General features: G+C 39.6%; 2 protein-coding genes across 2 annotated transcripts in view; one reads left to right on the top strand and one right to left on the bottom strand.

The window, feature by feature from the left end:
* Positions 1-288: 288 nt before the first annotated feature.
* cabp4 (calcium binding protein 4) lies at positions 289-21,265 on the bottom strand. The gene is made up of 8 exons (XM_061059597.1): positions 21,210-21,265; positions 19,920-20,021; positions 19,384-19,519; positions 10,715-10,745; positions 10,181-10,324; positions 4,060-4,169; positions 2,309-2,456; positions 289-629 (listed from the first exon to the last, which is right to left on the bottom strand). The coding sequence occupies exons 1-8, from the start codon at positions 21,263-21,265 to the stop codon at positions 601-603; spliced, it is 756 nt and encodes a 251-aa protein (XP_060915580.1). The 3' UTR covers positions 289-600.
* Positions 7,945-23,055, top strand: part of doc2d (double C2-like domains, delta) — a 76,552-nt gene continuing 61,441 nt past the window's right edge. Inside the window, exon 1 of the mRNA XM_061059585.1 lies at positions 7,945-8,143. The gene's annotated coding sequence lies outside the window, so the exon portion shown is untranslated. The remainder of the gene's footprint in view (positions 8,144-23,055) is intronic.

Raw genomic sequence — 23,055 nt, 5'->3', positions numbered from 1 at the left:
GGAGCTTTATTGTGTAAGTGTTAGTTTCAAATTAAATCAAATTAAATATCTCTGTATAACACTGAACAAATTTAAATATAAGCAACACCAATGTAAAAAAAAGCTTGTTTTATTTATAAAAGAGTTTAAGAGATTTACTTTTAAATGTTATTTCCACTTTAAATCAGTCAGAAGAATTTACTAGAAGAAAAAAATAAATTCACCAATCAAAAATGCAAAATAACAACAAATGTTCCGACTATGGCAGAGAGATTTGTGTTCATAAAAACAATGAAAACACATTAAATGAGTTTAGATTATAAACCTCTCTTAAACCTTTGCTGATAAATCTTCAATTTGTAGAGCTAGAGCGTTTATACATATATATTCTTTAGCACTAGGGGGCGACAGTGGTGCATTATTGTTATTCACTATATTCTGTTTTATAACTCACCCTCTGCACTTACACTCAACCCATCTCAACTGTCGTTAGAAAACATGAACAGATCTCTTCATGTTATATTTAGACACCTGCAACACAGAGTGCTGATAGCCAGCAGGAAGAACGCCGTGTTCACGAGCTGCTGTGTTGTGTGCTCCAGTCTTCAGCACCATCAGAGGTCACAGCGCAGACAGCATCATAACAAACTCTGCAGAGGGAGACAGAGACAGCGGCAGATCCTCTGATAACAACTAATGACAGTCTAATATTATAAAAGGACAGCTCTTGGATACAGCCGCGTCATCGGCAGCACACACACACTGGAAACTAACACTGCTCAGGACAAAACAGTTCTATTATTGCCAAGTTAATGAAAAAAACGGAAGCTACTGGGTTGATACATCAAACAAGGAAGGAAACAATTCCTATCGTTTAATCAAAAAAAGAGAGCTGATTGGTTTTCTGGGAAGGTATCAGATCAGGTCCTAGATTCAAAACCTCAAATGTGGCCAAGTTTCCAGACTCATCAGCTTGATTACCACTTGTTTCAGCTGGCTGTATCCATTATAGCAGATTCACTTGTCAATCAAGACAGCTATTGACGTTTGCTGTGTATGAAACCCAGCTCCTTGATCGCTCGTGGCAGCTTTCACAAAATCCATCCAATCAATCATGTGTTCCATTGACTTCCTGAAGCGCTTTGCTTTGAAAGGCGTCTGATTGTAGGTGAGAATCTATTGATTGACTGAGTGAGTACGAAAGCTTAATTCCAGATTAACCCACTAACATTATCTCCCGAGGTACTCTTTTAACCATTTTCTATAAAAAGAAGTAAACCGAGCGGAACAGCGGCTCAGTCTGAGTCTTCCTAACACCTGAGATTGACCTGTCACCTGGATATTCACAACTATATCCTCGCTCTGCTGCGGTTTGCTTCTTTTCTGCCCGTGTGGCTTAACCAGACACATGCACACTAACCTTGCCCTGGGGGCTAATTGGTGATAATGACAAGGACCAGCTTATTGATTCCGCCTGAGACTGACACGCCTGTTCATATATTTCCAATAATTGTAATTGATCAGAACGCTGAGACAAGATAAACAGGATCACAACTCTAAGCCCTCCCTGCTCTGCAGCCTGTAATGACACTAACATGCATGGGGTGTTTATAGGGCCTGCACATTGTCCTGTGTGTGTGTGTGTGTGTGTGTGTGTGTGTGTGTGTGTGTGTGTGTGTGTGTGTGTGTGTGTGTGTGTGTGTGTGTGTGTGTGTGTGTGTGTGTGTGTGTGTGTGTGTGTGTGTGTGTGCGCGCGTGTGTGTGTGAGTTCATGTGTGCCCTATTGTATGGCTTGGGAGGTAACACGTGGTAATGACATTTCTCCAAAAGTCCTTGAGCCGTCCACCAGAGTGTGTGTTCCCTTGTGTGACATGTGACAGCTGTCCAGGCATGTGTATTGATTGTCTTAATGCACTTCTGATTCGATTGGATTGGCCCTTTCAACCAACCCACCTTCACTTAACCATCCCTGCTTTTCTATTTCACCCCTTTCCCCGCCTGATTCCTTACTCGTTTTCTCCCCCAGTCCCCTTCAACCTGCTTGCTTTTACAAAACCCAACAAACTCACTCAGACTCAGGATGGACTGGTTACCTGTACCTGGTTAAACTTTGTAAAGATAATCATCTCATTTGTAATTTACTCGAATTTCTCTTCTAGGGTAATTATTTTAATGAATTATCTCTTTCGGTTTAAACTCTTAAAACGGCAGCAGTCCTTGCCCCCTCTTATTTTTTTGTCTTATTTCTTGTTTGCACACGTTGCCTTGAGTCAGGAATCAACTCCCCCTTTCCTACACTTTCATCCCCCAAAGACCCCAAAATGCTCACCATCAAAGTCGATGTTGCCATCTTTGTTGAGGTCAATGTCGGCGAGGATTTCCTCAAGCTCACCTTTCTTCAGCTTCTCCCCCAGGAGGGTCTTCGTGCCCTCTTTCAGCTCATCCAACGTGATCTTTCCATCGCCGTCGCAGTCAAACTTCAATGTGAGCAGTTAGTGGAGAGCAAGGAGGTGGAGACATGAGCATGTGGTACATCAGAGAAGGAAGGAAAAACGTTACATGTTTCTGGGCTAATGAGGAGGGTAATGAGAAGAGACTGAATACAGAGTGATGTAATGAGCACTGGAGAAATACAGCCAGAAAAATGAGGGAGTGAGGGTCCATGGATATAAACAGGTACAGAGACTGAGATATCATGCCATACAAAATCATTTGAACACAGCTGTTAAAATTTAGTTTATAGCTACAGCATGGCTGCATGAGGCCACTTGAAGTCTGAGAAAACAGATTGAGAGTGCAGATGGGGCCCTGCTGACTCATGAGGTGTTAGAATTGAAGTGAGAATGACTTAAGAAGTGACTATAAGGTTGAGATAACATGCATTATTTGTTCAGAGAGAAGCCCCTTTAGAGTTGCAGAAGACGTGGCGTTAAATTACATCATTCTTCATAAATTAATTCCAACGTAAGAAAATAAAGATTTCTAGCCTATGACATCATCACTCGGGACTTGACAATGACTCATGGACGATTAATAAACTCAACATACAATGGAGGATGACTATACAACCTACAGTCTTTAGCACTTCTTATAAGTGAACACAGAAGCTTTCACTTTAAAGACTTTTTATGCAAAAGAATGATTCATTTTTGTATTTACATAAAAACAATCTAGGAACTAGACGGTTCAGGGGGAGGTTGTTACACAGCTCACTGTAATAGTGCATCTCAAGTAGAGTTAAGGATGGGTAATTTAATTGACACAATTAACTTTATAGCTTCTAACAGTGTTGTATTTTGAGCTGCCCAACTGGGTGCATTTCTATTTAAAAACATTGCATGCTGTAAATGCAAGATTTAAATGTTGCTTAACTGTCATTAAAATGCCGTAAAAAACTCAATTCAATTTCCCCTTTTATTCATCGGACTGCACGTGTTAACTCTAACGTAGAGAACCTAATCCAAGCTGAATATTGTGCACTGAGGTTGTAGTTATATTCATGAAGAGCATGTTATCAGTGTGCCTGTTTTGCAGCAACCTTTAGATATATTGCTGTGACGTGCTTTACAGAGGAACCCAGGTGTGTGAAGCTGTGATTTTCAATAACCTGATCATCTCATTAATTTTGCTTGGTCAGAGAATACATCACACTGAGGCTTTGTTCTGGGGACAGATCAATTCAGAACTTGTGTACCCGCCACTGTGTCGATGTCAGAGAGAGCAGCTCAATACCTGGATACTTCCTCTGGACTGATGAGGCACAACAAACAATTAAATAGACTACTCATTTTGCTCATATTAACAAGCGAGACAAATATAGAATCATTTTGTGATGTCCGCATTGAATCACCATCAAAATAGATATTTCACTCTGCCTTCGAACCCTTTTTTTCTGCACTCTCAACCAGTATTCCCCCTCCCTATTTCCTCAGACTTGTTTACAAGTAAGAGCCATACACTCTTGGTACTCTCCAGGGAGCGGTCCTGGTGCACACTTCAAAGTACTGTCATAGTACTAGGCTCCCTTTTCAATTGCTTGAAGTCACACTTCTTAAGAATTTCTAGCTGGGGACCTCTTACCTGTTTGAAGGCACAGCGGAGCTCCTTCAGGCCGACCATGTTAGCCGTCTCAGCCAGCATCCTCGGCCCCATTAACTGGCAGAAATCGTCGAAGTCTACGTGACCACCCCCTGCACAAACACACACACATAAATACAGACACATAAACATCCACAGGATAGCTAATATGTTCATTACTACTACTTTTTTTTTTTTTTAAAGATTTATTTTTGGGCTTTTGTGCCTTTTAGTGGAGAGATAGGAAGGTGGACAGAGATGGAAATCAGGGAGAGAGAGTGGGGATTGACATGCGGGAAAGGAGCCACAGGTTGGATTCAAACCCGGGCCGCCCGCGTTGAGGACTACAGCCTCCATACATGGGACGCGTGCACTAACCACTGCGCCACCAGCGCCCATTACTACTACCTTTAGTGTAGATTAATCCCTAAATTTAAATAGTTGATAGCAGTAAATCACATTTTTAAATCGCATGTTTAAATCCCATTATTCACATTTAAAAATAAAAATGATTCTGCTTTTATTTTTGAAATTTTGTACTGTCTTTAGCTGAGTGTACTATACAAAAGTGCAGCTTAAAGCATTCCCCACACAGAAGAAGAAGAGATGAGCATGCAGATGTGCATTCATGTCGGCTGTGCATCTCTGACTACAAGACAGAAAGACCCCTGGGTGTCGATGTAATTGATTGATGCCTGACTGGAATAAGAGTTAGAAAGACCTTCGTTGCTGAAGGTGGTGAGCTGTGGACTTGCATGTAGATACGTAGCTGTGAGATCAAATCAAAATTGAGTGGTGACATTTTTGGATGGTGACTTTGATGCACTGCTCAGTAATGTAATTATATTATTGCGACATGAAAATCAGTGTTTATATGTAAGTGGATTTGTGAAACAGATTATGACACAAGCAGGTCTAAAGAAAGCAGTTAAATCAAGAACATCACACGTTTTTTTTTAAGTATTCTGATCTGACACAGAAACATATCAGTAGATTTTATATCAGACATAAGGCAACTTAAGTATTGATTCCCAAATTCCTTGTCGTTGTCCCTCTGTATTGGTCTCCATCACCTCCTAGGAGCAATATCCAGCTCTTCAATGCTCAATTATGCATCAGCTAGTTGTTTCTTTTAGAGTCTCTCATCTGGAAGGTCGGGGTTTGATCCCCGAGCTACCTGCAGCCACATGTCGAGGATTTTTTGGGCAACCCACTGAACCCGGAATTGCTCCTAAGTGGCATAGCCAGTTCTCTTCATACAGTTGGCTTTACACTCTGACCTTGACTGTGATTATTTGAAAAAAGAAAGCAAACACTTTTACCATCTACAAGGTCAGCAGGCAACGTGTTTCAAATATTTGTTCAAATTATTGACAGTGGACTCTGCACAGTGTCATCTCGAAAGGTTTTATTTGGAACCGATGTATTGGCCAATATTTTCAGAGCTTAACTTGATTCAAATGTATACATATATACTTCCAGGTAACAAAGACTGGCAAGTAAATCTATTTCAGTAAGTGTCTTAACTTTCCCTTAGAGAAATAGTTGTTCAAGTACTTTCCATCTCAATGGTACTTAAATGCAGCACTTGAGTGGTAGCATTGCAAAAGGCTTTTCCTGCCTTAATACCAAGCTTGAGAAGTTTTCTGAAAGTCCCCCGGGCATTGAGACTGTAACAATGCCAACAGATAAGCGCTGGTAATGCTTCCTGAAACCCACTCAGAACCAGCTTTTTTAGTTTGATCCCCATGGTAATTATCAAAACAGAGCGCTACAACGGGGCGGCCCGTGTTATTAGTCGAACAAAAGACAGGCTTATTTGATAATGTGGACAAATACGCTCGGCCTGTTTTCATTATCTGGGCCTTGGTGGATGTGAAAGGGGACTATAAAAAACCTATGTGGTCATTTTGTGGTTCAAACAATCGAGTCAGTGCTCAGATACTCTGCAATGTGGAGGATTAAAATCAAACCACAGGAAACTCTGCTTGTATGAAAAGCCCTGTTAGTGGTGCTGGATCATATAACTTATGTTCAAACTGTGACGTTTTAGTTACAACAGCAGCTGCAGGATTCTGACAGAAAAGGCCATTCATTTTAGGAGTTTGACAACTTTCATACTTCCCTGAAGGTACAGTATATTTTTTGGATGACTGGCTGTACCCTTGTGGAGCTGCAGTCTGTGGGGGATTCCTGTCATTGCCTTGAATAATTTCTATGCCTTAACTGGGTCAGTCTATAATCATGGAGTAGAGAAATTCTCCCAAAAGTCTGAGGAGATTATTATTATTTTTTAATTGATAGTGCAATGCCAGTTATATAAAAAGAGACTGAATTTCATGGTATTAATGGCTCTGTAGGGATTATCCTACAGAGATTAAGCTGTAAATGTCTGAAGCCTATTCTACCTTACGGGTCAAATTAAAACATCAATGAACAGATGAAATATTCATAGGACAGAGTATGAAACACAGCATAAAGTATAACATTTAATATTCCCTACAAAATGTCTTATGTTCTGAATAATTCTAACACTTTACACAGGCACAAAATATTTCTGGAAATATTCCTGAAATCTGCAGGGTGGACAGCATGTGTGAACACAAACAGCCAAATTATCCACCTTGATATATTTCAACATTTTCCTGCCAGCTCAGAGGTATAGTTTCGAGAAGAAGTTGAGGTGAGCTGATGCATGAATGCAGCAGGAAATATTCAGGAAAATGAATATTGCCATCTGACCCGCCCTCTCACTTTGAGAGACGTGTGTATGACCAACTCAGGAAGATTTCAGGGGCAGCCTGTCCCGAAAATTAAGAATAGAATAGAATAGATGTTTATTGCCATTTGCACAGGTACAGGACAGTACAGGTTTTGAATTGGAATTCTTGTGCGTTTCTCCCTGATTCAGCTTCTACAAAAAAGTTAAAATTATATATAAAATAGACTAGCATTGTAAAAAGAGAGTACAAAAAAGTAAAAATAAACAAGTTGTATTAACAGCTAAATAAATAAAATAAACTGTACAGAAGTTATACACTGTATAATACAAAAACAGCATTACATAATGTGTATTAGCTTGTCCCAGCTTTTGTTTTAAAAGCTCAATTCATATATGAGAAGCCATTTTTTTTGTTGAAATGTAATTGGATCATTTGTAATGAATTTAGTCATTTTATGACTATTTGGTACTTTTGGAAGATCCGTACAAATGTTATTTTATGTTTGGTGTGAGATCCGAATATTTACAGGATGTTTATGAGGTCAATGCAACAGTGCCTCTCTCTCATTCCTGGTTTTCAAGCTCCATGTTGTTGTCCTTCTCACCATCTCATTAGGAAATTATCCCCATCTGGGACTCCAGGTGAATCTAATTAATGAGCAGGTAGGACAGAAGGCAGATGCACCCTGCTCCCAGAAGAATACTGCTGAGAAACACTTCCTCACTGTATTCAACATGATCTGTACAATATTTTGTTCCACTTTCCTGGGGGCATAATGCTATGTCATTTCTGTGTAAACTGACCCTGATTTGATCCTTTTCTCAGACCACACACATATGGAGGGCTGTAGATAAAAGAAATAGCCCACAATACTAAAACAGAGAAAAATAAATGAATAAAATAAATTACTTTGATCTTTAATCATCATTTCCTGTTACCTAAAGTTTTACAAATATTTTTTTTAAATAAAACATTTTATAGAAATATATGGAGACATATCCAATGCCTTCTTTTTAAAAACATATTTCAGTTTACGTGATGACGTCCCATCGACGTGGGTGATGATGACTGTTGGCTTTTCACCTTTGACTGTAAAGCGCGACAACTGAAACCCGAGTTACTCTCGCAGTTTCTTGTTACAAAGTTACCACAAGTGACGACTTGTGTCGGATGAATACTGTAAAATTCACGATAATTATAATGTTCAGTTTCATATTTTGTTCGACACGGTAAGACAGACACGACGAGTGAGAGTGGAAGATGTTGAATAAGGAAGGCAACGTCGTGGAGACATTCAGATGGATTTTAATGAGGACGACGAGGAGGCCTATGAAAAAGAGGACGTCTGAACGAACTGCATCATTGTAAGTTTACTTTTGTGAGCTGAACGTGTTTCTAGCAAGCAGGAATTATGGTGATATTATGTTGGAAGTATGCTGTTTCCATAAGTAGGTTAGTGCTAAAGACTTTTTGCTCTCGGCTAAAGCATTCTGTAAATCCATATATAGTTTTGTGAGGACTTTGATTTGGAGTTGGGCCAGAGTTAACATTAAAGATCATTTACATATGTGGTCCCTGAGCAGGAAGACCTAAAAAATACAACTACTTAAATTTTACATGGGTGTTAAAAAATGTTTCGGTAACTTTTGAAAATAATTAGTTCATTTGGTGCTCTTGAGTGCAGGGATCAAACTTAGGGAAGGGCAGCCCTCACCTGCCCTGATGAAGGCCTGCTGTATGGCTGAAACATGCTGGCATGTTTTTATTAATCTGTAGCCCTGATGAATTTAAATAGCCTCTAATTTTGTTATTATTTGTTTAAAATATGTTCAGCAGCAATTGATCTCTCTAAAAAAATGTGTCTTAAACAAAAACAGTATCTATGGCTATAGAATCCTTAGAGATGAATAAGAAAATATTTAAGTGGAATATTCCTTTAAAGCACTTATTTGTCAAGCTGAATATATATTTTTCAAGTAGGCCTAGTTGTCTCTTTTGCAGACAGATATCTTTAAGAAAGGGAGAAAATAATGTCATGGGTTGATTATTACAAATGCTTCTTTTGTTCTCGTGTGGCTGGATATGCTTGTCTTTGATTGATTGACAACTGCTGACAACAAGCTTAGCTTCAGGTCTTAACATCAGCAGAGTTGTGCTGTAGGATACATGTCGCATGCATGACAGGTGAAATGGAAACGGAAGGTGCACACGAGCGATACCCTCTAGGGTGATGAAAATGAAGCCAATGCAGAAGTGCAAACAAAACCCCTTCAGTACCTTGACTGTCCACTTGAGGCTTGCCGTAAAAGCCAATCATGAATCAACATTAGGTCACAAGTTAAAATGCCTACTTTGACAGCAGAAAAGATCATGTTTACAGCCTGGTTCAAAAGACAAATATGATATCAAAAGCTAATATCTGTATCCGTTCACACTGTGCAGGTTTAGATTTTGTTAAAGCTGTCTGTTGTGGCTGTATTACGCCTGAGAGTTACTTGTGCATTTGCATCATTAGGGGCCTTGGTGAGTTGAGTGACAGGTGGAGGCACTGTAGCTGTTGCCAGGAGGTTAAGGCCTTTCTTAGCTCTTTCTAGACTGATTGAAGGTTAGGTTGAAATAGCACTTTCAATATGGCAACCACTGATGAGCCGCTGTTTGCTTCTAGCAGTTCTTTTAATAATAATTTTGTCTTTTTAAATATAATGGACATTTACACATCTAAAACATAGTTGTGAGGCAGTGTTGGTGAATTCTGGCATCATTTGTGTGTTGTTGTTTTTATGCAGCTTGATTGATATAAACCTGTTTTTTTTTTTTATTAGGATTTTATAGAAAATAGCATTCTCCAGGTGTACAAATCCTGCTGTGTGGCCATTAAAGGTTAATGTCTTGGCAAACATTTACAAAGGTTTTATCAGATTTTCAGGCCTTGCTCTGACACTCAGTATAGTTCAGCAGGAACTGCTTCTCCAGGCTTAATGGCAGAAGTCCAGAAATCAATGCAAAGATGATACACCTTAAACTTCAAACACTGACCACACACAGATCTATACACGATCATTCAGAGAAGACGGACGCCTCTGCATTAAGCATGGAGGGAGGAAAGTTGGATCTGAGCTAAACACACAGTTCTAGATGCAGACTCACTCCTGCACCTGCAGCATGTGGGCCATTAATCAGTTTGCTAAAATGCCTCCAATGTCCTCAAATTCAAAGACAAACAACAGTTCCTCATGGACCTGTGCACATATAGCACACATTTGTGCAAACCACATTGACCGATTACTCAAACATTCACACCTCACTTCAGAAAGTCCCATCAATCATGCACATGTTTCAACCACAGGGGGAAGAAAAGAAACTATACACACAAACACATAACCAGATGGATAAATACACACATCTCATCTTGATTTGCTGGATGATCTCGATCAGCTCCATCTCTGTAGGCATGTAGCCCATGGTCCTCATGCAGTCTGCGATGTCTTTGTAATGGATGAAACCATCCGCGTCGTAGTCAAATTCCTTAAAGGCCTCCTGCAGCTCTGACAAGACACACAAACAAATTACAGAAATCCCAGCAAACCGTTAAGTAGGGTACAATATTTTCCCCCAAGAGTCAAACACATAAACATACACAGTGTGCACAGATACTGATAGTAACACTTTGAACAAAGTTTGTTTAATCCAGCAGAGAGAACCAAAGCCAGCTCATAGGAGCAGCAAGTGGTGCAGTTTAATTGATTTTATAGCGGTGAGTCATTGGCAAACAACATTTGAATGCAGTCTGAGAAAACATCAATGTCTAACATGAATCATGAAGAGGAGCAAGCTTAATGAGAGCAAATATCAATGCTATTGATGAAGCCGTGCAATCCACTTTTTGTTTATCATATTTTTTTGCAATTTAGTCGAAGAGAAAGATAACGTCTTACCATCCAACTCCCCTGGCATCAAATCTCGCTCCTGTTGAGCAGAGAGAACAACAAAGGGAAAAGTAGAAATAATTACGAGACAGCATCGGAGGACAGAATGTAAAATCAGTGTGGCTTTTTAAAAAAGCAAATTCTCTTGAGAAATACCTCCGTGATTATCTGCTTTTTGACTCCAGAATTAGAATAACATGCATATCATGTCAACACTGCTGCATGCTGACAGTCAACCCTAATGGGATTTTTGCCCCGGCGACATGTCTTTCTAGTTTGCAAAATGACACACTGTAGCAGCACACACTCCTTAGTGCACGCATACGCTCTACATCTGCAGCATCCTGAGGGAGATGCAGCATTTGCTCGGTCTGTGTGCGACGTGCACCCACCCGCCTCCATTTGACAGGGAGTTGCACAACCTTGCACTGTTAGAAACACAGATGCATGTAAACCAAGACACAGATACGCACAGGAGACTGCAAAGACACACAAGCATGATTTGCATATAGCTTTTCTGTGTGAAACACTTGGTATTCTCTGCCTTGTTTTGACATTTGCACAGGGTGATCTCCTCCGTTGTCTCTGTTCCCTGTTCTCTCCCCCTTTTCAAGTATTGTCAAGGAAGTAGAGGCAAAGACAGAAGCTTGGAACAAACTCTCTACACTGACTGACATGAGAAGTAATTGAGCTTATGGAAATTTAGGTTTGCACTTTGCAGGGAGTGAAAGTATCAAAATGTCAACTGAATTGATCTGCTGTAGACAGAAAATGATGATTAAAGGATAAAACTCGGTAATCATTTACAAAACTGATCTAAAGCATATCCTCAGGAAAAATATACACTTCAAACTCAGTTTTTAAAAGATAAAAAACAGAATAAGAACAGGGTGGCAAATCAGTCCTTTAACAATGTTTTAACCATACATCACATACTGTATAGATTGAAAGGTTATGAAATAAAATCAGCGAGTCTGAGGCTAAATGCCGCTTAAAAAAACCTTCTTATGCCAACTGCATCTTGACTCAAGGGCTTGCTGTTAACAATGTGCAACTCGTCCAGAAACATCCTCACATCCTCAAGGGGAACAAGAAACATGCAAACTCAGTCAGCTTCCTATGGAGCAGCTAAGACCCTGACATATGGAGATATCGCTTAGTACAAAGAAGCCCAAAGCCTGAGGAAATCTATAAGTTCAAAGAAGAAACAAGAGTGACACACAGCCCTATGAAAGCTCTCATTATTGCCAACAAGAAGTATGCACATATTTGCTAGAGGCTTGTATTTTTTCTCCTTAATTTCGTGCAGTAATGAAAAATACTGGAAAGGAGGGATAAAAAATAATATCCGTCTGTGTGCAGAAAAAGCGTTTTACTCTGTTATTTATATTGTGTTTGCCTCGCCACATTTGACTGAATTCTGCTTATTTTTTACATCATAATACTTCCGGAATTTATTTATTTTGCACTGTTTGAGTATCTTTTGGAAGATATAGAAAATCTAAAATGTTAAAGGCACAGTATGTAAATAATTAATTTAGATATTTTAATGTAAACCTTGTCATGAATTCTACATGTTGTACGTTTAAAATAGTTTGCAAACACAACTTCCACATTCAAAAAGGGTTTTTCTGTTGATATCTTGAGCCTATGAAATGCAAATTTTCATCTTTCTCTTTTGCTTATACATTTTTTATGTAACGCTTTTCATCAAGTGTCTTTTCTAATCACTTTTTCGATACATTATAGAAAAGTCTTTTTCATCTTCAGCATTTTCTTTTAACTCCAAAAAAGTGGGACACAAGTTGAAAAGCAGATTAGCAGTAGAACTGAAATGCAAGGCAAAGTATACAATTTTCCTCTTAATACATGTTGGCACTCAGGGTGGTTAATACATAAATCATACAAGGTCATCCTGCTCAAGTGCACAATAGCTTGAGGAAACAGGAGAGGCCCTGTGGTTTTTTGGAAGCCGCTCGGCGTGGCAGGCGCTCAAATGATTATTCACTGTATGATATTGCCAACAGAGTCGCAACACAGATTCAATGCCAGAATGCAATTGCATCAAGAGTAATCTCATTTTATGTGTAGTCTGCCCCAACATCTAAAACACTTTTACACTGATTGATATAATGCTCTAAAAAGTTAAAATTTGCTTTTGTTAATGCTTGAGCATAACAAAACTAACTGTGTTGCTAAGAGTCTGGAGCTAGTGTTTACCCTGCACAGGATCCTGCAGCCTACAAGGCCATATTTATGAAACAAGGTCAACACATTAATTGGATTTTTTTTTCATCTAGAAAGGATTAGAAAGCATATATACTCTCATTTCATCAGTTCCAACGAGCCCATTAACAGTTAATTTCATTCTGTCTGCCTTCACATGGCCCATTGAGCAGCCTGCTGCTACGTAAGCATGATGCATGATCATATGTGTGAGGAGGAGTCATCAAGAACATGTCAAAGGAAAGACACCCTAAATATACAGTTACAGTATATGTTTATTTCCCATCGATGAGTTCAGGCTATTTTGCTTCATATCCATCTGTCTTCTACTCCGACATGTAAATGCATCAATTGTTTTTCTCCGGCTATTCGTCTCTCGCGGCTTCTTCTTCAGATGGATCTAATGAGGGCTGACAGTGAACCTTGCTGAGGGGGTTATTAATACTTGTGTCGAGGCAGGGATTAGGACGGCTGCAGGATGGATGGTCTCCCTGCCTCAGTGTCAGGGCAGCAACCAAAACAGCGTGTTGTCTATCCCGTGGTTACTATGCAAACGTGTACACCTAGATAGTGGATACTAGTCAATTTAAAGCAGGGAGTGTGACAGTTAAACAGGGCCGATCGGTCATGACAGGTGTGGCAGTAACTCAGGGACACATGTAGAGGTGGAGTCCATTGAAGCCCAAGGTCACTGAGAAACGCTTTTCAAGTCTCATAAATTACTCTAAAACAATGAAACGGCCCCATTTAGTTATTAAAAATCCATTCATGAAATATCATTAAAACGTTCAGACCCACACATCTCCCCCTCGTGTAGATTTCTCTGTTATCTTTTACAGTGGGCCTCTCTCCTGTAATAAAGGCATTAATGGCAAAGCCTCAGGCTCTGCTTTGTAATTAGGTCTAACAGGGTCCTGTATCGGTTCAGTGATTAAAAGGATCTTTTCATACAATATAATAACAAAAAGATTAGGGCTGCAAGCACCATTCTGAAAGGGCCCAAGCAGGTAGAGAGCATAATAACGTCAATTGTGTGTTATTTATTTAAAAAAACAACTCTAAATTTTCTTGTTATAATCATATATGAGCAGCGATTTTTTTTTTTTGTGCGATTATAGGTCTGATGGTTTTTCAGCAGTGGAAAATATTACTGTACAAATGTTCAATGGCTCACCACAAGGCAATTAGTAACAATAGGCAGGCAATACCCATGAGCGCTTGAAAACACACCACTTTAGTGCAGTGATACAGATGCTGCTGATTAAGATAAGGACGTTTGCAGAGGAAGCTGACAAAGATTGGAGACTATTGGCTCTAACACACTGAGAGGAGTACAAACAATATCATTCTGAGAAAAATCAAGAACAAATAAAATGTCCAAAATGTGACATCGTAGATGAAATGTAAATTGGTTGAGAAATTAAAATTATGGAAGAGCTAAGCCTCTCAGCCAAGTTGTTTGGTTTTAATTTATATTTGAACGTTATTGTTTCAAAGCCAATGAGTGTCATTTTATGTGCCTGAGTAGAAAGTTGAAATTAGGCCTGGGCAAAAAATGGTATCACGATGAAAATGTTGTTACAGTATCAGACGATATCCGTGATTATCACAAATCAATATTTCTTTCAATTGAAAGGCTGATTTTTGTTTCTAAATGCAAGTTGAAGAAATTGTTAATTGAGGTTTAACCGTTCTTTATTGTCAGAACATGATAAACTATACTTGAACAGAGTAACATTTCAGTATCATAGGCGCAGTACACGGTGCTGGAAAACGCTGGTATGACAGTTTGCGGTGCTTGCTGAGGGACCACTAACACTCGTTTGGGATGTTTGGTCATTTCCTGTTTTTGTTGTCTTCTGACGGCTGATATCGTTTGAAATGGTGGAAAAGGTTTGTGGTGTTGCCTGTTTTAGCCTCACACGTCTTCTGATGTAATTATCACGATGTAATCTATCCTACCTTTTTTTATTATATTGAGAACAATTATTTTGCAAGAATTTATTTTATATTTTGATCATTATCATCTTATCGCGCAGGCCTAGCTGAAATTGCAATTAAAGGACGCTTGATATTGTATTCCATTAATATCATGAGAAATTGCAGCAATGATCCTGTTTGGTATTGATGGTCGATTTTGGAAACATTATTCTGGTGCACCAACCAAGTAATAAATGAATGAATGTGACCTCGTACTTTCAGCTTTTAAATTTAAGTGAAACAGAAAATATCCATATTGTTACTGAGCATTTACCACAAATTACTTTAAAAGCATTTTGCCATTCAGGGTTTCTCACAGTTCGTTGGTCTCAGTCATTAACATCTTGGATCTGATCCACAGCCATTTTCTCCAAACAATACATAAAGCCTTCAATTCTCTGTGTCCCACACAAGCCCCTAAAAACCCACTCGTCAGAAACTTTGGTGAAGTACGACACTGGTCTGTGCTTGTGTGGTTCACTACAACAAATCGTTGTACGGCTTGTTAAACAGTTATTGTAAATTGTGCTCCCCATAAAATTCTACTAAAAGGCTGTATAGGTGCTATTTACCTTCTTGGTTGTAAACAGAGCTGAGGCTTTTTAAAACCAGAAAGAGCATTCATAGAGGCAAGCCGTGTGTTTAGGCTTCTTTGGACTGTTGCTTTTCTTTTTAAAATTTTGAGGATAAGGTACAGACTCACGGTCCTGATCAGATGGTTTCATGTTGGAATGAATAGAGCTTGGTAATGATAATCGACTTTCCTTGCTAATTTGTCCAATTGTGTACCAGTAATAGCCAATATGCAAACAGTGCACACATTTTCAGATATTCATCGTTCACTGTAAACGGCTACAACCAGTGTTTTGAGTTTTCAATCGATAGTTACCACTTAGAGTTTACTGAACAAATAGATCAATTTTCCAACTCCATCCAGTGTAACCTTAAAGTCAATGTAATGCATTTCCTTTCAGCTGTGACTCAGTCTATAAACCTGCTCTTTATTGAACTATCTTAGCCAGGACAGTCCCTTCCCATGAGACCCATCCTAAGAATTAGGTCTATAATTAAACATAATTTGGTAAGTTATTCTTTTTTCAAAGCCTTTTACATAACTGGTTTTACTTTGTTTTTATGGATTGAAAGGAAACGAAAAGCATTATTTGACTGGAACAATTCTGGGGATGGATAAAAGTAGGGCTTGGGGGATAAATCTTTTTTTTCCAATTAAGATTGTTGCAGCCAATCGTAGTGAACATGAGATAATCAAGATAAAATCCCAAACACTCCAAAAGCCCAAACACATTCACATAGATTCAGGCAGATGGCAGACAGATGACACATTTTGGATGGCACAGAATAAGCAAACAAACAGCATGACAGCAAAATAATTTGCTTCGTGAAGGACCTACGTATGTAACACAAAATTGTCAGACAGTCACAAAGCAAAGCAAAAAGTTCAACAATACAACAATAACTTTGGACAGCTGTCTAAATCAGTGGCGTTGTTTCTCTACCAACCTTCTTGCTCTCGTCCAAAAAAAAAAAATGATATCCCTGTCTATGATCTGCGTGAAGTGATTTAATTGCATCATCGGTCTCAGCAAGCCCGTGGCATGGTTTGTTCAGCTTCAGCCAAGATAACAGGATAAACTTGTTTACCATGTTTTCTGCCAGAGATGAGCACTTCTATGTACCACTGTTGATTCTAAGTTTGAAATGCAAAATGATTAATGACCCTCAAGTCTAAACAAGACCCTTATTGACCCATCTATCCACCCTGACCTCCTGTGTCTGTGGCCTTCTTCCCCTCTTTAGCTCCTTTCACAAATGCACTGCATTCCTGAAAATGTCCTGAACTCATCTTGATGTGCTGCTTGTGAGAATGTAAATGGCCAAATGTTCATCCTAACTTTATTAAGACTTTTCTTCTGCCACTCTCCTAGTAAAATGCTGAAAGAAAGTTTTGGTGAGCCAATGTGTGAATGCAGAATGCACAATTAACACCAGCTAGTAGGCAGGGTGCATGTGGAAATCATTCATGTTAAGCGAAGTTTTGCAGTTTTATACGCTTTCCCGTTCCCCTTAATTATGGGATTTTTCACTGTTGTGTTTTGTAATATTAACCCAGAAATGGTCTCAGTTCCTAAGACTCCTTCCCCTTCTGCAAGCACTCCCCAGCCGCCTTCCCTCACTTAAACCACAGGAAGTATTTTGAGGTGTAAGAGCGAGTCTGTCAGATAATCTCCAGTTGTGAGGTAGTGTGAAAGGCAAGTTCCTGAAAACGCAGAGGCTGAATGTTGTGGAATTATTGCGAAATGTCAGGAGTGCACGTGTAAAATTGGCTTTTGATAACAACTGATTCCCTCCTTTTCCTCTATATAGAGTCAAACTGCATCTACAACACACTCTCTCAGCACAAAGGCTTCTCATTTAAATGCAAACACGTCAATTTATGGCACCAAAACAGCTGATACTTTTCTTTAGAGGAAAGTCATGGAGCTATTATTGTGGCAAAACTATTTGAATATGTGTACACAGATCCACAAATGTGTAAAAAGATCCACAAATGTGTACACTAATCTGCAAATATGTAGACCAATTTCGAAATATTTACTTATTTATTAATGGCAGTGAACTTTTTCAGCTGTAAATCCTGAAAATAGACACAAATGATCGCTTGCAACTGAGGCGGGCCGCTCCATTGGCTGTCATTTTACACGTGACTTTTGCAACACTCCTGAAGTGCAAGATCCACAAATGCGTACACATACCTTCAAATGTGTGTCTGACGATCTGCAAACACATTAGTGGGGTTTGTTGCCCTGAGCCCAGCCATCTTTTTACACATTTGTGGATCTGTGTGTGCATTTGTGGATCTAGTCACGCATTTGTGGATCTGTGTACGCATATTCAAATATTTTTGCCACAATAATAGCTCTATAGAAAGTCCCTCAGGAATAGACACTTGAGTCAGTCACAATTAACATGATGTTGAGATCATTTGGTGTTTGTGTTGATCTTACAAGCAGTTTAAGCATGTGCCATCATCTGCCTAATAGATGTAATAAGCTTGCACACCTGCTATTCATCAGGTGCCGTTTCTGACACCTGCTTCCTAGAAGAGGAAGCTTAAAGGTCACATATTATGCAAAATACACTTTATCATGGTTTTCAAACACTAATATGTGGCCCTAGCTTGTCTACAAAATCCCCAATTACAAGAAAAGTCCACCCTCTCCTTCTTTTGCCTGCTCCACTTTTCAGAAAATGTTTGCTCAAACAGGCTGTCTTCAGATTTTCCCTTCCCTTTCCCACACCACAAAGGTCAGTATCCCCTGCCCTAGTCGGTGACACCCCCACAGCTAGGTGTTTGTTTTATTCTGCACTTTGAGTCTGCCCTCTCACTGTAAACAATAGGGCATGGTGCAAGCAAGTCCGAGCCTCCCAAGCCCTTCCACAGAGGAGCGTGGTCAAACACAGTTTACCTGAATTTAAAGCTATAGACTCAGAAACAGCCTGTTCTGAGCTGGGCTGAAATAGAGGGGTTTATACAGGCGTGATAAAACACAGGATAGGAGTGGATTTTTAACACAAACTTTACGGAGACTTATTTTAACTGGTAGAAAAGGAGGACCATTTTTTATTTTTTATTTCAAACACTAAACAGGTAACTTTGAGAAATTCCTTAAAAAAGTTGTAATGTCAAGATTTGAATAGTTGATACTAAGATGGCATTTACAGTCATTTCAATATTCGAGTACTCATTACCTTATGAAAGAGTATGCAATTACTTTCAAATTAGATTTATTTTGTCTGTTAATAATAAGGTCCTCTCGATCATCCGCTTTGTTTCTGCCTTGGGCCCTCATCAGTACTATGTCTGTATCACAGCGGTTTTAAAATCCCAGTTCTGAATGAAATGACAAGTGATGGTAAAGGGCTGTGGAGAGAGCTGTCCTCGAGTCTGTAGTGACATAGCACTTTGTTGACACGTTACAAACATCCCTCAATTCTGCTGCTCTTTCCTCATCTTTTCATCTCTGAGGCCCCCGTCTCCTAATGGTTTTATACTGGCATTGAAGCATAAACAAAGAGTAGAGCAACGTAATAAATTACCCTGAATCTCAATGTTACTTCAATGTATCAATGTTCTCTGCTCTTAAAGCTTTAAAAATTGTGTAAATGCTGTTTTGACTGATTTGGTGTCTATTTTGGTAAAGATAGAGAAAGACAATAACAACTGTTGTTTTGCTCTTTTCGTGCATTTCAGCAAAACACAACATTCATCACAGAAAGTCTGTAAATCCATAAGGGATGGTCTAATTTCCAAAAGAAAAACCTGTTGAGGGAGTCGTGAATGATTTTTCACAGCCTGCTTTTTTTATTTTTTTTGAGTAACTTTTGTAACAAGTGTGTCAAGGCCGTGACAACTTCAGCATATGAAAATGTCCAGTTACTGGTTTACTGACCTGTCCAAAGAGTTTATTGAGGTAGGAGATGTAGGCAGCGGCCACCGCTGAGCTGTGGCTGCTCCTCTTGCTGTTCCGGCGAGCCTCGACCTCTTCAGAGCCCTTCGCCTGGGCCGCGGGGGACTTTGACTTAGAGCTGTGAAGTGTGCATTTACGTGCAAATCATTGAGAGCTGTTGTCAGCCAAGCCTTTTACTTAACTGCTACCCCTCACAAAGTACTCAACAAAAAGAACACGTAAGAGCCTTTTGGAGGATTACTCAATGCTGCCTTCCTACAAATAATTGCTAGGCTTGAGTGAAATGATTGAAAAACGTCAGCGGTGCTTTCAGTGGACCTCCAGATTTACATCAGTCATCAGAGTAAAAAAAAGAAAGACGTTCTGGAAGAGTTTCTTACAGGACTATTTTGAAATTCTAGGGGGCTTGTTTTGTAGCAGATGAACCAATCAGTGACACTAATTGGGTGAACAAACGTACACAACCATCTCCCCCTTGTCCTAATCAATGTTGATGAGAAACAGGGAATAATAATAACCAGAATTTCTTGGAGAGGCTGAGCTGAAGGGCCTTGTTTTTGAATCTCCCAGAAGCTGGTGACCTGCCAGCTACCGCACCCCTCCCGCCTCGTGGAGATGAGCTGGAGATGAAAAAAAAAAAAAAGGTTTGATCAATTTAAAATTCACTTGATGCCTTTTGATTGATTTTCATATTTTTCCAATAAACAGCCACACAACTCAAAATTGGTAAACTTTTTTTGGCTTTACTCATTGAGTTAATCTCTCCTGTTGAGGAAGTTTACATGGATTCAGACTGCTGATGGACAGCAGCAGCAATGGAAGAAAATGGTTTGAATTTCTGAAAGTTTTATGGGCAGTAAGGACTAACTTCGGAAAAATGTATTTCAGCTGACTAGAAACTCTTTCTCTTCAGCTGGCTACACACTAGATGATTTTTGAATCTTAACCGTTTTTAAGGTATATAAGGAATGTATATGTAGGGACAGTTTCAACCGATTTTTAATATTACAATCCTCCGAACGCACACAGTGGACAACTCGGCCAGAGTGAGAGACCACACACCTGCAGTTTTTTGGTTAGATTTCACAGACACAAGATCTCACAGAAACTCGTTTGATCAAACAGGACTTCAGAAGAAAAACAAATAGGGAGGATGATCAGTGTCTTGCTGTGTGTTCTGTTTCGCAGTGAAAAACATAGAAAGAGAAAAGCAACATGGCAAAAGTCCTGGCTGAGAAGACGGATTGTTTGCGTTTTCATACAATTTGCAGGGCGAGCTGAGGGTGAGCTGTCAGAGTACGCAGCATCCGGTTTGCGATGCTTTCAAGTCTGTTCGCTCTCATTGGCTGCTGCGGGTATTCCGTTGGAGGCGGTCCGACTGGATATCGATATATTTGATATTTTGTAATGTAGATCAGACAGGCTCCGACTCTACGGCTAAATATTTGTAGTGACACTACACACTGGAGGATTATTTGGAGAAATACGTTGTGACAAGCTGCAAATCGGACCATGCACCCCCCCCCCCCCCCCCCGATCATCATCAGGGGCAAATCAGGCCTAAAATTGTCTACTGTCTAGCCAGCTTTAAAAAAAGTTCTCACTTAATAATGCATAAGACTGAATTTGAGGATGTCATTTTGCCGCCGTTTGAGCCCCACCATAGTGATTCAGACTGGCTCATGTACAGTTTCAAAGCTCATAACCTCACCTCTTGATTGAACGTTTAATTAAATTCTTAATTTGACTATATAAGTGTATTCATTCACAATTAATTTTCTTCAACACTTTAGTTGAATCTCACTGACCTGGTAGCAGAGGACGGTCTACTTTCTGCTCCTCCTTTATTGCTTTTCAGAGACATCCTGGAAGAAAGAGATAAATGTGGACAGGGACTTGAACTTTGGGGAAAAGACAGAAAATCTCCTAATGGAAAAGTAAAAATGGACAAAGAGGAGAGTTAGATTCCCAAGTGCATACACATTTATGACCATAATCCCTGATGTTAAAATTAAAACAGCCACATTAATAATTTAAAACATATAGAGCGATTGTAGTGTTAGCAAACACTTTCTTATTCTGACCTCGAATCCATCAGACAAGGAGCATATGTAGCTCAAACAGTTTGCATTCTTACTTGTTTTGGGCAATTTGATGAATTTGAGCATTCACTCTCCACTTAGCTTAGTATTGCTAACATCTTGCTTTTGAGTTTGCGTAATCCATCCTTATGTTCACAAGCAAGATGCAAATGTAGAAAAAAGGGACTTTATGGAACTATTTTTGCTGAAAGGATAAATACATTTCAGTCAGACCGCTCACATTTGCATTGTTTGAAACGTGTATTGCAGAAGCAGAACGTATTTTCTGTGTTTGGCGTTTAGGCTCAGAGCTCATCACTCCTCGCAGATTTATCTTTCATGCAGAAATTGAGGAGTGATGACATTAAATCTTAAACCCCCTCAGAGCCTGCAGGTCGATGCTGGGGTTGGGGGATTTAAGTACTGTACTTATACAAAACAGCAAAGCAATGACAGAGCAGAGGGACGGACCGTAAATCTTGAAGCCTGTAGACCCTGTGTGATTGGAGATTGTGAGAAAGATGCACGTCAGTGTGAAATCAGTGCAGCTCGAGTTGTCTGCCTGAACTAGCTCGTGCAGGTGTCGCCTCATTTGTAGGCACTCAAACAAAACAAAAAGCTGAAAGACACTACATGCTTTTCAGAGATTTTTATTAGAATTGGCTTAAAACAAAATGATGAATAAGGGATCAATAAAAACTGTGTAGATCTGTTTAAAGCAGCTTTGAACATTTTTTCCTGATTTGTTGTAAAAAGGAAAAAAAAGACCTTGACACAGGATGGTGTTTATATAGTGACTACTTCATCTTGAGGAAGGTGGAGTATGAACCTCTTGAATCCAGTTTAGAGACACATTAGTTTATACAAGAAAATACCCACACAATCACTCACATTAAAATGACACGAAAAGAGTAATATATGAAATGGAACGTTTTTAAATGTATCAAATGTGAGGAATGATGTTGCTTTCCATCATTAACCGGAACGTGACATAGAGAAAGATGGATAGGAGATAGATGGAGATGGATGAAGAAAGAGGGAGTGAATGACACGTGTTTCTGGACCTGCAGAGGAGGAGGAGGTGGAGGAGGAGAGTTATGGCTGACTGTTTGAGAGGCACATTCATGTTCTGTCATGGCCCTCTGTGGTTCTGCTTATCAGCTCCGAGTGATGAACGGCTGTATTTGGCACTAATGCATAATAAACATATCGCCTCACTCCACCATCCAACATTCAACGAAGGCGGCACAAAGGCAGATACCGAAGATCGACAGAGGCAGAGGCTATGCTTTGGGCCGTCTAGACCACGAGGGCCGTAATGAGAAGAGACATGAAGACCAGGCAGTCCTCTAAATTACACTCGACCGTTTAATGTGCCTCCGCCCAACACATGCCGCATTCCCAACCCCCACTGGGCTGAACAATACGTGCCATGACTGAGTAGCAATTGCCTGTCTGTCATGATTTCATGCAATCAGTGTGCATGTGATATGTGCTGATTGCAACACGCCTAACGCATGTTAAGCTTTGCCGCTAGAAAGATTGGGAAGTCCACATATGATTACATCCATGG

The sequence above is a fragment of the Labrus mixtus genome, chromosome 2, assembly GCF_963584025.1.
Source record: "Labrus mixtus chromosome 2, fLabMix1.1, whole genome shotgun sequence".
Classification (NCBI taxonomy): domain Eukaryota; kingdom Metazoa; phylum Chordata; class Actinopteri; order Labriformes; family Labridae; genus Labrus; species Labrus mixtus.
The sequence above is the reverse complement of the archived record's forward strand: the minus strand, read 5'-3'. Positions and strand labels throughout refer to the sequence as shown.

Coding starts and splice junctions, on each gene's coding strand:
- cabp4 (XM_061059597.1), bottom strand. CDS start 21,265: ATGTCTCTGAAAAGCAATAAAGGAGGAGCAGAAAGTAGACCGTCCTCT. Junction 19,520..19,919: donor AGCCTCTCCAAGAAATTCTG/GTTATTATTATT, acceptor CACACTTCACAG/CTCTAAGTCAAAGTCCCCCG. Junction 10,746..19,383: donor TCAATAAACTCTTTGGACAG/GTCAGTAAACCA, acceptor TCTGCTCAACAG/GAGCGAGATTTGATGCCAGG.